Raw genomic sequence first — 14644 nt, 5'->3', positions numbered from 1 at the left:
TTCTGCTTTTTAAAATTATTTCTGATTTTGGTTTTCTCATTCCCATGCAAGCTCTTCTACTTTTTACTTGGGAAAATTATTTAACTTCTCTGTAACTGCACTTGTTCATATATAAAATGAGACACCAATAATACTTCAGAGTGCTGAGTATTAAGTGAGGTAATGACATGCAACTGACTTAGTTAATGGTAAGTGCTATATATGTGGTAGCTATGGTGATTATACTTGGGTATTTATCTACAAACAATATTGTTCTGCAAACTTTTCTTAGTTCTTTTGAAAGAAGGCTTTTCCTATTACTGAGATTAAAGTGGAACATTTTGATGCAGACAGTGTTGTCAGTAAACCATTTGTATGACTTACTGAAGTTCTAGTAGAATGATGTTGAGGGCTGAGTAGAGTAGGAAAAAACCCATCTCACTTTGAGTGGGAAGGGTAATACATCTCATGTCTCAGTGAATACCAGGGTTGGATATTTTAGAAAGACCTCTGTTTTTTGCTGTGAAATCTGTAATAAAGATAACCATTGTTTTATTTTATGCATTCAAGCCAGCTTTCTTTTTAACTACTTTTCAGTTTTTTCAAAATATAACCTGGCTTTTGAGATAACATACACTTACTTGCACATCTAACAGAAAAATGGTCATATGACTTAATTTTTTTAAGCAATGAAATATCACATATATACCTTAAAGTACATAACGTAAATATGTACAGTTTAACAGTTAAAAAGTGAATACCACATTAACACTACCCAGTTCAAAAAATCAATTAATGCTAGCATACCAGAAATCTACCAAGGTCTCTGTTTGACTATAGTTCCCATCCTCTATCCTATATGTTAACCACCATTGGCCTTTTAGAGTAATCCTTTCCTTACTTTTATTTACAGTTTTTACTACCAGTATGTACATCTGCAAACAATATTGATTGTTTGCCAATGTTATAAGTTTAAAAGCAAGCACTTTTGTGACTTACTTATATATGTTTGTCATTTTTAATTGCATGTAGCTGTAGTCCATTGATTCCATCACATGAGTACACTACAATTTACTTGTTTTACTGTGAGTAGACATTTGAATAATTTCCAGCTGAGGCTGTTATAAAAAGTACCGCTGTGAATATTCTTGCTGTTGCATCCTGGTACATATGTGCACAGATTTCTATAGGCTTGCAGTAGTGTAATTGCTTGACCATAGGGAATGTATAATTTCAACTTCAATAATATCAAATTGATTTCCAAAATGGTTATATCAGTTTATAATCAGTAACGTTTCCAGTTATGGAAAAGTGTGAGAAAGTTTTTCAACATTCCATTGGTGAAAGTTCTTGTTTCACATCCCTACCAACATTTTATGTGGTCAGCATTTTTTATTTTTGCCAATCTTTTTGCATCCCATTGTGATTTTAATTTACGTTATCTGATTACTAGTGAGTTGGAATACGTTCAGGATTAGAGGTGTTAATTTACCTGTGGGACGTATGTTGGATATCAGCACAGTGTACTCCTAGATGAGTTTCAGTTTTCCTAGTTGCAAGTTTCAGAATTAGTTTTGGCTTACTTATGGCAAAAAGGAAAAAAAGAAAGAGAGAAGACATTGTGGGGCATATTTGTAAGACATTGGGGAGCAGTTCACAGATTCTGAAGGAAATGCTATACAGCCACGCTTTGGGAAAGGCAGGATTTCTGCAGCCTAAGGAGACTTTACAGTGCAATGGCTACTTAAACCACCATCTCGCTGTTTTAAGTTTTTAGAGAGAAAACTTCAAGTTCCCAAGAGAGAAAACCTAATAGACTCCCCATAGATCCAAGGGCTCCTTTTGGCACAGGCAGCCACAGTCAGGGAACTAGAGCAGGTAGCATAGCAATGGCTGTGGCTACTGGGGGAATTACAGTGAGCCAGGCAGTCATCCTAGTTTATGTCTTCTACAACTTTTACCAGTATGTGGTAGTTAGTTGAGGTGGCAGGGTCAAAAGAAGGATTTGGAGAAAAAAAGATACATTTATTGAAGGCAGAAGACCCAGCGAGAGAAAAGATAGACTTTGAAGATGTCAATGAAATTGTAAAGATGAATATGAGGTCTTTTAGGAGGCAGAAAGATATAATATCAAGACCAGTGATTTTTAACCTTTCATCAATCCCCAGCAAAACAGAACACTGATTAAAGTGAAAGACAATACTATATGTTTTCAGAAGGTCTTCTTTTATTGAATCTGATAAGCTTCCCTATTCACTTTCTCCTACAGAATCATTGATTTAAATGATAGATACCAGAGGCTGAGAAGGATGTGGGGAAGGGGATGAAGTGAGGTGAATAAGGGGTACAAAACATGGTTAGATAGGAGGAATAAATTTGTGTTCCATAGCACAGTAGGGTGATTATAGTTAACAATAATGTATTATATATTTCAAAAGAGCTAGAAGAGAGGACTTGAAATGTTCCCAAAACATAGAAATGATCAATACTCAAGATGACAGATATCCCTAGATACACTGACTTGATTATTATACATTCCATGTATGTAACTAAATATCACATCTGTCCTATAAATACATACAAATATGTAATAATAAAAATATAAATTTGAAGTGGAATGTTTAGTTACTTTTTAAGACAAGATGACTGATTACCTTAGAGATTAATTAAGGAAAGAGGATATAGAGATGTATTTTGAGAAAAAGAGAATAAATGGTGAGCTAATGCCAGACGTTTATGAAGTCTAGCTAGAGGCACTGGCAGGAATGACGGTAAGAGTGACATTAAGCAATTTATAGGCTTGAAACAACCACTATGAAGTAAGTATTTGAAAATGAATAAATATTGAGCTTGTTAAGTAGTATTCAGCGTCCCATATTAGATATAGGGGAAAACAAAACTGAAATTGTTCAGAAATACCTGGCACTCATTCTATTAATAGCAGTTCTCTGCCCTATAGTAGGATTAGTGGAAGTGCACAGTGTGAGTGATCTGAATTTAGTTTTAGTATGAATACCTCAGCTAAAAATTAAAGAACAAAAACCCTAGCTGCACACTAGAAAGAGACTAAAGACAATGGAAAAGGATTCTAAATTTCTTAAAGTGAGTGGAGTCAGTAGTTTGAAAGATCAATCTGATGAATCATAGAGATTAGTAATTAGAGAATTTAAATGTTTACTGAGGTTTACACTGTTCAGGAGGTATCTTTGTTAGGGATTATGACATGAGAGACACAAAGAAATACAGATGTTCCTCAGTTTATAATGGGCTTAAGTCCTGATGAAACCCATTGGAAAACTGAAAAATTGTTTAAATTGTACCATTATAAGTTGATGACTGCCTGTGTAAGACCATTGCCCTCAAGGAACTTATAATAATAACAACTTTCATTATAATAACTAAATGTACTGAACACATTTAATCCTCAAAACAGCTTTATAAAGTACTAATACTCTTGTACATGTGAAATTTTACATGTGAAACACGGAGAAGCCAGGTGACTTGCCTAAGATCTCACAGTTAATAAACAGGGAGTCTGGGAGTCAGTTCCAGGTAGTCTGCCTTTGACGTTTAACCCCTAACAAATAGTGTATTTTATTTACATTCTGGTTGGAGAGATAGAAATATATGAAGTACCTAAAAATATTGTTTTTTGCAACATTTCAAGACACTACAAACAATGTATAGATTTCTTACATAACTACTACTATTTATTTATATACAGGCAGATTTATATCAGGCTGTTGTGGTAATTTAAGGCATGTCTTAAAATGTGGATAAGATTTGAATAGACAGAAAGAGAGAACATGAACATTTCATCTGAATGCTTGACTGGGATATGAAGACAGTAAATAATTAAAGACAAGGAACATAGATATCATGGCAATTACTGAGTTGTTTTGGCTACCTAAATAATATGTTTTAATATGTAGTGAAAAGGGTGAATGTTGTAGGATAAAAGCCTAAACAGTTATAACACAATATACAGTGGCTTAAGGACAAGATGTTTTCTTTTTTGTTTTTTTCTCACATGACAGTACAGGGAAGGTAGGTGTGTCGTTGCACACCATGTCTTCACCCATGAATCCAAGTCAGCTGGTGGCTCTGCTCTCTTTGGCACATGGTTTCCATTATTGCTCCAGCTTTCATCATTTCCAGCACATGGGGAAGAGAAGAACATGGAAGTATACTCTTGAAATGATGAAGCATGAATCACCTGTACTTGCTTATATTCCATTGACCGGAACTTAGTTACATGACTATAACTAGGTTATATATACAAGGGTGGCAGTAAGATGTACTGTTGGAGTGGCGCTGGGGAGAATATTTAAAATTTTTGTGTAATTAAAATAATTTATATCTAAAAATAGTTGACAAATTAGCCCTTTAGCTAAGATTGATTGACCCCTTTGTGTGATGGACTCTTAAAATTGTTGGGGTGTGGGAAAAGAGTATGACCAAAATGTAAGTATGTAATTGCTTTATTTTCATTTTATTTTAGCTTCCTTGTGGTCATAGATGCAAAGAGATGTGTCACCCTGGTGAATGTCCCTTTAATTGCAACCAGAAGGTAAAACTTAGATGTCCTTGTAAAAGAATAAAAAAGGTAAATATTTTAAGTTATTGAAAATACTTTTCTGTGTAAGTTGCTTTTGTTTGGTTTGGTTTTCTCGTTTTTGTTTTTTGATCTGGATGTTTTGGTAGTTCTTTTTCTGTATTTTTTTGCCTTTTAGTTTAAGGTTTTACTTCATAGACCCTTTTTATTAAAATTAGCCTACTTGTTCTGTAAATTTTTATTTTAAAAATCAGCTTTGATGATTTAATTTTCTGCAATTTAATAGTAAAAGGAAAATTATTTTTTATGTTGGAACGAAGTTCAATGCCCTCCTTTGGTCAATGTGCTTTAGATTTGAGGTCTTTGAACAAGGAACACAGTGTAAGGAATAGAATGTTTCATTGCTTAAGAAATGGCCTGAGATTAACTTTGTTGATGTAATTTATGAAACTTTTCTACCATCAGTATTGTCCTTTGAAAATATTGCCTTAAAAAGACCTCATATGCATAGCCTTATAAAGTAAAATAGCATTTAATAACTTGGAAAGAACTAATTTTAAGATAAAATGATGGTAACAGAGGAATAAATGGGCAAAAATGAATGATTACAAAGCCTGATGGAAACAACTGTTCAGCAAAACTTATGAAGGGCAATATAGTGACCTGTCTTTGTCTCAATTCTGTTTCTTTGATCTTCCCTGTTGGCAGTGCTCACTCCTTTGAAACCAACTTTTTTGACTTCTGTTTTACCCTATCTCAGTTATAGTTGTAACTCCTTTTTTCCTTCATATTCCTATTGTCATTCCCTAAAGCTAGTCTTTTTCGTCTCTTTAAATTTGCTTTTATTCGTCTATGTGACAGATATGTATTGAGGATCTTTTATAGGTCCTTTGCCTTTCATTCATTTTCATAGTTGATATGTTTTCCTAGGATAGGGAACTTCTGAATTTAAATGTATAGGCTTGGCCTTTTAGGGAATGGAATCTGTAAGTTTTAGATATTTAAATTCACCACCTTTACATGAAAATAAATACTTGGTCAAGCCACTTTTAATCTGAGATGTCTTTATGAGATAATCTCAGATTTTCTCTGAAATCTCATGTCTTGTCCAAGTGCCCTATGCCACCCACCTATTAGTACTTTTGACCAACTCTTTCCTGGGCTTTGGCCACAACTTTGTGACCCATTTCCTTGTCTAGTCACACCACTTCCCTGTTCTAAATTCTTCAATGGCTCTTCATCACTTATGGAAAAAATGCATTATATAAGAAATGTGTATGTGTAGGTATATTTAGACTCAGCATACCAGGGAGGCTATGATAAGACCTTTGCCTGCTTCTTCAGTTTTATCATCTAGCAGTCATCTTTGTGAATCTGTTACTCAAGTGCCCTAATACATATATTGTATCCTTGCTTAGCTTAGGCTGTGGCAATGTGTATATTTCTTTTTCTGTGTAAAATACGATTTTTTTTCCTTTACCTCTCTATTTACTAATACTTATTATTAGTATTATTAGTATATTACTAATACTAATAATACTAGTAATACTAATAATACTAATACTAATAATAATACTTATTATTATTACTATTAGTTTTAGAATCCTGCTAATACTTATTGCAAGCACTTCCTTGTTTGAGAAGTTTTTCCTTCCCTAGGCTTCCCTGGGAAGACTTAGCTGTTCCTTTCTCTTGACTTCCTTTGTACTAGGTTCATAATTTAGAGCTTTGTGATTCTAGGGATATCTGTAACCTTGTTTTCTCATCTGTACAATAGAGTTTATAGAGATTTATTGAAAGGAATAGAAGAGGTAGTGCATACCTAGCATTTAAAACAATGCTATGTTTAATAAATAGTAGCTGCCATTACTATTGTTATTTATTTAGCACTTAACAGATTATTATACTGTTTTTTTCTTATTGTGTTCCCTTTCTCTGTTGTAGTATTTGGCATGTTATAGGCACTCTGTAAGTATCTTCTGAATGAGAACCGATAAAATCCTTTTCTAGGCTGATGGACTTAATGTCTGTAAACACATGATACTTATTTTTGTCTCCATTGTTTGTTCATGTTTATTTTCTTCTGTCTGGACTGTCTTTGGAGGAAAAGACTATGTTATCACTAAATTGAGCCAAAAATGAAGAACTAAGGAATTAAAAAACAAAAAAGGAAACCCTTCAAGTAATAAATTTCATGCCATAAAATGCTTTCACCAAACACATGTTACTCAGGATTTGGTAATCTCATGTCTAAATTGTGGTAGATTTGAACAAAAATCTAGAGTCTCAGGGTGTGGTGAGATAGGAGAAACTGAAACAAATTAGGTCTGCTGAGAGTAAAAATGACATTGGCAATAAGAAATGAATGAATAAAAGATAGGTACATAGTACAAAAGTTAGTCTAAGACTAATAATATAAAGATCACTCTTCAACTCAGTAGGTCATCATTTTATTATAGCATAGTACAGAAATTGGTCATAGTTTTGATGTCAAGACATCAAAAACAGTAGATCAGTGTTCTTTCATTAAGGAGATAGTGAGGTGCCAACATAAGCTTTAGAACAATTTTCATCTAAACTGGAAAAGAAAAAACAAGTTTAACAGTCAAGGGAAGAATCTGTAGCTCCCCAGAAAACTCTCTAGAGATTTACTATCTGAGATGGTAGCCAGTAGTCACAAATGGATATTTAAATGCAAATTGTAATTAATTAGCATAAAATAATATTACAATTTTGGTTCCTCAGTTTCACTACCCACATTTCAAGTGCTCAGTAGCCATATGTGGCTAGTGCTACTCTGTGGACAAATGCAGATTTACAACATTTCCATCCCTTACACAATGCTAGGAAGCTCTGTCGGACAGCCCATTTGTAGAACATTTTATTCCCTGGAAACTTTAGAAAAATAACAATAAACAATAAAGAAAAGTAGAGAATAAAAACAACACTGGAGCTAAGTCCAATAGTGGCATTTAGTAACTATTATTATTATTGTTATTTTTTGAGACAGAGTCTTGCTTTGTCACCCAGGCTGGAGTGTAATGGCATGATCTTGGCTCACTGCAACCTCTACCTCCTGGGTTCAAGTGATTCTCCTGCCTTAGCCTCCTTAGTAGCTGGGATTACAGGTGCATGCCACCAAGACTGGCTAATTTTTATATTTTTAGTAGAGATGCAGTTTCACCCTGTTGGTCAGGCTGGTCTCGAACTCCTGACCTCGTGATGCACCTGCCTTGGCCTCCCAAAGTGCTCGGATTACAGGCATGAACCACCATGCCCACTTGGCACTTAGTAATTATTAAATGGATTTTTAAAAATTTTATGGTATTCACTTTTTTAATTAAATGAAAATAAGAGAGTAATCACTATTTGAACCAGATATTTAATGCTTGCAACCATATCATCATTAAATATTGTCACATCGAGTAATACTTATAACCTTAAGCTCTATTAGATAAACTTTGCTTTTTTATGGCAGATGGTTAGGACTTTGAGGGAAAGATCATTTAAAATTTGAAAACTGGATTGTTTGTAGGAATTGCAGTGCAACAAAGTACGTGAAAATCAGGTTTCAATAGAATGTGACACAACGTGCAAGGAAATGAAGCGGAAAGCATCTGAGGTAATGTCTTGTTAAATATCATTTTAAAGGCTAATGGCCTTTCCCTTCTTATTTTGTGCATTTACTTATGTGCTTATTAAAAACAACTTGAAATCACATCTTTTTTGCTTTTATAATAATAGCCTAGTTTTATAGGCCTAGTTTGAATGGGAGATTGGGATTTTTATTGCCTAGTGTATACCAAGGATTTTCATCTTCTATGCGCATTAGTGTATTTGCTTTGGGACATAGTTGTTTATTTTAATGTTAGTGTAAGCCTCCTGAAAATTAGGTTAAAATAATACAAAAATAAGATTTTGGGATTCTGCTGCTTGGGTTATCGCGCTAGTGTTACTGTTTTCCTCCATCAATCCAATCAGTGACCTCTTGGTTTTGTTTAAAAGTAAGGATTCCCTTCTATGATAGTAGATTTGAGATAAATTTAACTTAGGGAAACAGCAGTATTTAATAATTAATTCTAGATTCTTAATACAGTAACTCAAGAGGAAAAAGGTAATTTTAAAATTTGTGTTTATAGTTTAACTGTAAAATTTGTGTTTAACTCTTTGAATCATGATGTAACATCTATTTTACTTGTTAAGCTGAAATGTTTATATAAGGTATAACACTCCATCCATCACCACCTTCAGTCTAGTAGATAGTGCCTTGGTAAACCTTGTCTCAGTATAACATTTACATTTCTTTAAATGGTTTCAAGCTCCTAAAAGTTGATATGGGTTAATAGAACCTGAGTGGGTAGATGATAAAATTCTCTATAAAATGTGATGACTAAATTGTAAATTTACTTTGAATGTGTATAAACAGATAAAAGAAGCAGAAGCCAAAGCTGCTTATGAAGAAGAAAAACGAAGACAACAGGTAGCCAAACAAAATACCCAGATTTATGTCTCTTTAGCATCATTGTTAGATTTTTTTGCAAACACAGGGTATATTCCAAGTTCAAACTAAAGACTAGTCTACTGTATTGTGAACTGAAAATAACATAGTTCCTGGAAATCAAACTAAGGACTAGTCTACTACTGTATTGTGAACTGAAAATAACATAGCTCCTGGAAAACAAAAATGAGCTATCTACTAACTTCACTTTAAGTATACTGAAACTCTGAGAAGGTACGAGATCTCACATATTCCCAAATATTTTTTATATTTCCAATTTACTTTCTTGCCAATATCATCCATCATTCAGCTAGAAGAATTTTAATTCCTCTTTTGGTTGAGGAGTGAGAGAGAATCATCACCATTGTAAGCCATCTTCTGGAGACCATAACGTTACTCATCTGAAAGTATTTGAGTTCTGTTTTACTGAGTTGCAGACCAAATAACAAATAAGAGCAGTTTACTAATCAATACATTTGTTTTATTAATATATTCCCATATTTCCCTATTAGATCTTTAAATGCAGGATTATTACCTGCTCTTTGTTGTTATCTAGATAACAGTTACATTCCTGGTACTCCCTGTTTAAGTATTTACTTTATTGATCATATACTTCAAAGAGTGGCTTGACTTTCTAATAGTGATGTATGACTTTTTATTATTATTTGTCAGTTTATATCTTGAGATTGTGTTGTGTACTGCCTTTATGAATGATGAGATTGAAACTTGCATGATTTGCATGAATGAGGAAATTCAAACTTTGATGAGTTGTAGGAGGACATTAGAAACAGTTCATGTAGCAAATAATGGTTGGCCAAGATGGCCTTAGAGGTTTTATGGTTCTGTAAAGTTGATTTGCCTGATATCTCCAAAATATAGGTTGGCTGGAATCCTAGGAGATTAAGTTATTAAGAATAGTGTGTTTCCTCCTTACTCCCTTTGCTACCTTTTTATTAACCATCATGGATGAAAATCTTAGCTACATTCCCTGTTTATGGATGCTTTAAGCAGAATATAATCAGTCCTCAGTATATGCAGGTTCTGCATCTGTGTAGTCAGCCAACTACAGATTGAAAAAAAAAATTTTTTTAAGTGTAAATAACAATACAATAAAAAAATACACATTTTAAAATACAGTGTAACACCTATTTACATAGCATTTACATTGTTATTAGATATTATAGGAAATCTGGAGTGATTTAAAGTACACAGGAAGATGTGTGTATGTTATTTGCAAATCCTCCACTATTTATATAGAGACTTGATCATCCTCAGATTTTGATATCTAAGGGGGATCCTAGACCCAGTTTCCCACAGATACCGAGGAATGACTGTATACAGCACATAATATATACTTGGTGACTGTGAGTCACCATATAACCATCAGTTACTTTACCATATCTGTGGTCTTCAAGTTTGCCTGCTTTTAAGATATTTTGACATTTTTCAATATGTCAGGAACTAACCACTTGGGAATAATCTGACATTTTGGCTCATTGAAGAATGCCACTTTGTATTAAACTAAGTTTATTATTAGATCTTTTTCAAGTGTGTTTTATGACCACAGTAATGGATATGTGAACTAAAGTTTACATTTCCTTCTATTAAATAACCATTTGCATAGTTTTATTTGGATATTATTAAATACATATATATTTTAGTTAGTAACTATTGTCTTAACTATGCACTATAGCATATCATATTACATTATTATGTATAAAAGTTTAATAAGTAAGTTCTTAGCAGTAGGATAAAAATCCACATTTGATATTGAATGTAATTCAGTTATCTTCTTTTTATTACTAGTTTAAAATTTTTACTTCTAAAATAGTCATTTTGATTCTAAAGCATGAAGCGTTTTTTCCTTTGAAGAATTTTTACTGTATTAAAAATTGTATTTGGTAGAGAAGAATCAATTTCTGGCAGCTTTTTTTCTCTTTACTCACTTGAATTTCTTTCTTAAAAGCCACTAATATTTATCATATGCATTGTAAACAACTAGAATTATAGATATCTTTATTCTCACTAGGCATCACAGCACTTGCTTATAGAATCCTGGTTCTATAATAATGGGGCTGAAGTATAATAGTGTCAATGAATAAAACCAGGGTCTATATGTTAGAGCACCCTGATTTAATCAGACATTTTAATATGTAGTGTCATAGTCAGCTCTACAGTTTGAAATAATTTCTTCTATTATGCCCCAGTCTCCTTTCTACTTACCTAAACCCTGAATTTGTTGAATACAATCAGTAGTGGAGAATGATGTCTTAAAAACTCAAATCAATATATTGAATATATATCATTACTATTAAAATATTACCCAAATTGGTTTTTATGTAAATGGGAAGTTTCAAGTCAATGTATGCATTGAATTTAATTAAAATGATGCTGTTTTTATTTAGGCTGAACTAGAAGCTTTTGAAAACAGACTGAAGGGTCGTCGGAAGAAGAACAGGAAAAGAGATGAAGTGGCAGTTGAGCTATCACCATGGCAAAAACATAAATATTATCTCCTTTCAGTGTGTGGAGTTGTGGTTGTAGTGTTTGCATGGTATATCACCCATGATGTGGATTAAAAAAAAGTTTTGATCTTTTAATGTAACTCAGATTGGATTTAGATAAGTTGTTAAATTTGGAATATTATAAAATGTATATTATAGAACATGATATATTTACATTCATCTATGTATTCTCTTTTAGCTATTGTTAGGACAGAATGTTAAACTTTACCTTAATTAGTGTACTAGAAAGGGCAGTATACCACTGTTTAAAGTGAAAGCATGACTGAAATTGTAAAAGATTTCATAAGGCTTAGCTAGAAGCAGAGTAATGTGTTTTTGTTCATTGGGCTTCCTTGTACTAACTTAGTTTTTTCATTTAATATTTCAAACCAACACATTTTAAAAAAATAATTCAGATGAAACTGAGCCATATGTTCAGTAAGAGGAATATTTCTTAATGTTTTGGTTACTTATCATAGGGTACTTTTCTTGATCTTATTAACTTTGTACTTTTTTAAAAAAGTGATTCTCTAACAGACCTCTTAAATTGTGACATGAAGGTATATAACTAGATTTTAGAAATTGGTTTATTAGTGAGGAATTTTTATCAATAAATGTCATGTGGTGTGTTCTTCAGAAAATACAGTTATTTTCAACAGATGCCAGGTTAGATTCTTCACATGTGGCTATTTCTTATGTAAGAAGCTTTTTACTGCAGTTGGCATGTTTCATAAAACTTCTATGTGTCTTTTAAAAATAAGAGTAAAAGGAAATGAATATTTATAAAGAATATGTACTGACAACAGGGTTTATGAGCTTTATGTACTTTAATCTCATTTCTCCTTACCACAATCCTAAATAGATTTCAGCTGAAAATAATCAGTTCTTATGAAAACAAATAGAGAAATATCAGTAAGTCTGATCTGTTTGAATTATATTTCATTTCAAATAGTTTTGCTATTTAATTTATATGATTAATGTTTTCATTAAAATTTTTCATACCAAATTTGTAATCTGGAATATTTATTATTATCTAAAATATTCAGGAGCCTATAATTTTAAGTTAGGCATTAGTATCAATGTATAAAATTCTAATACTTCATGTGGAAGACAGTCATTGATAGATACTTAAAAGTATCTAAAAAGTGGTAGAAATGTGTTTTAAACAGAAGTAGGAAGGAGGATTTAAAAATTTTGCTGAGATAGAGTCTTGCTCTGTTGCCCAGGCTGGAGTGCAGTGGTGTGATCTCAGTTCATGGCAACCTCCGCTGTCTAGGTTCAAGCTATTCTTGTGCCCCAGTCTTCCAAGTAGCTAGAATTATAGGCATGTGCCACCAAGCCCAGCTAATTTTTTTTTTTTTTTTTTTTTTAATATTTTTAGTAGAGATAGGGTTTCTCCACATTGGCGAGGCTGGTCTCGAACGCCTAGCCTCAAGTGATCCATCCACCTCACCCTCCCAAAGTGCTGGCATTACAGACATGAGTCTCTGCACCTAGCTCTTAAGTATTAGCTTGTGTCCAGAATTAAAGGACACTCATTCCTTTCTTCATGGGTGTTTTGATTTTAGAATTTTTAACCTTTCCTGTGATAGAATTACAGCGTTGGCATTTTAGAAGCCCTAAATCAGATATACTACACTCAAATTATCGCCTGTGCTGACTAACGTTGAGTGTTAAGAGAACAACCAGGTGTCTACATGGGAAGTCATTACCATCTATAATCATTATCATCTATGTCAGAATCTGGACCTATTAAGTGAGCATGAGGCCTACTTCATATCTGTTGTTTGTTGGGCTTCTGTACTTGCCAATTTTTTTTTTTCCTAATATGCGGAGAAGAATTTAGGAGCAGAGTAAGGAGACTAAATGAATGATATATGAAGTTGTTTGTTGTTTAAGTCATACAACTATTCCTTCACTTATTCAGTCCACAGATATGTTTTCTGTATGTCAGGAACTTTCTACGTTCTGGAGATAATGGTAATCTTTCCTCCTATATTGTTGCTTAGGCACAGACAAACACAGGCAGGAAATAGACATATAAAATGAACATGATTTTATGTGTGGTAAGTAGTATTTAAAAAAAGAGGAATGGTATAGAATGTGGTGAAAGTAGGGGGTGCAAGGCTAATTTAGAATGGGAAAATCCTTCTGAGATGGGGACATTTGAGCTGTGACCTGAATGACCTCCATTTGAAGATCTGTGAAAAATGTATGAGAGAAAGCAGCAGGTACAAAGTCCCTAGTTTGGGAATTGCTTGGCACACCTGAGGAGCAGAAGGGCTGGTGTGGCTGGAGCCTAATAAAATTTAAATTGAGACGGGGATATGTCTAGGCCAGTTTATGTCATGCTTGATAGACCAGGGTAAGAAATTTGAATTGTCGGTGGCTCAAGCCTGTAATCCCAGCACTTTGGGAGGCCGAGGCGGGTGGATCACGAGGTCAAGAGATCGAGACCATCCTGGTCAACATGGTGAAACCCCGTCTCTACTAACACAAAAAATTAGCTGGGCATGGTGGTGCGTGCCTGTAATCCCAGCTACCCAGGAGGCTGAGGCAGGAGAATTGCCTGAACCCAGGAGGCAGAGGTTGCGGTGAGCCGAGATCGCGCCATTGCACTCCAGCCTGGGTATTGAGAGCGAAACTCTGTCTCAAAAAAAAAAAAAAAAGAAATTTGAATTGTATTTGAGTTGCAGTGGACAGCATTGGAAGGCTTTAAGCAGGGAAGAGACTTTTTTTTTTTTTTTTAAGACTGCTGGCTATGATATGGAGAAAAGACTGTAATGGTGCAGGGACAAGTTAAGTTTTGTCTGAATACTTAAACTAATTTGTTCCGAGGGAAATAAAGTAATGCATATTGTCCTTTTAGCTTCAATCTGAGACAATTAGAGAAGGAATGGGAAAAGTTACCAGAGAGCTACTAAGAGTGGCCTAAGATTGTGAATGTGATGGTCTTGTTTTCCTACTTACTTGTGGCATTAACAAAGTATATTAGCTTCCTATTTGAAATTTGTGGAATATGGATATTGAAATCTTTAGAGATTTTTTGTTTAAACACTTTTAGGGTTTGACAAACAGTGTTTGTATTTCAGTTAATTTCACTATTCA

The 14644-nt window shown here is 33.6% G+C and overlaps 1 protein-coding gene across 1 annotated transcript in view; it reads left to right on the top strand.

Annotated features, from left to right (window-relative positions):
* NFXL1 (nuclear transcription factor, X-box binding like 1) overlaps positions 1–12542 on the top strand; it is a 67114-nt gene extending 54572 nt beyond the window's left edge. The window contains exons 20-23 of the mRNA XM_064366859.1: positions 4481–4585; positions 8070–8156; positions 8961–9014; positions 11438–12542. Coding sequence (XP_064222929.1) covers positions 4481–4585; positions 8070–8156; positions 8961–9014; positions 11438–11611 — 420 coding nt within the window. The 3' untranslated portion in view covers positions 11612–12542. The remainder of the gene's footprint in view (positions 1–4480; positions 4586–8069; positions 8157–8960; positions 9015–11437) is intronic.
* The last annotated feature ends 2102 nt before the right edge of the window (positions 12543–14644 follow it).

The sequence above is a fragment of the Aotus nancymaae genome, unplaced genomic scaffold (genome assembly GCF_030222135.1).
Source record: "Aotus nancymaae isolate 86718 unplaced genomic scaffold, 86718_ANA_hifiasm-v0.15.2.pri h1tg000006l, whole genome shotgun sequence".
Lineage (NCBI taxonomy): Eukaryota > Metazoa > Chordata > Mammalia > Primates > Aotidae > Aotus > Aotus nancymaae.
This window is presented reverse-complemented; position numbering and strand designations above follow the sequence as displayed.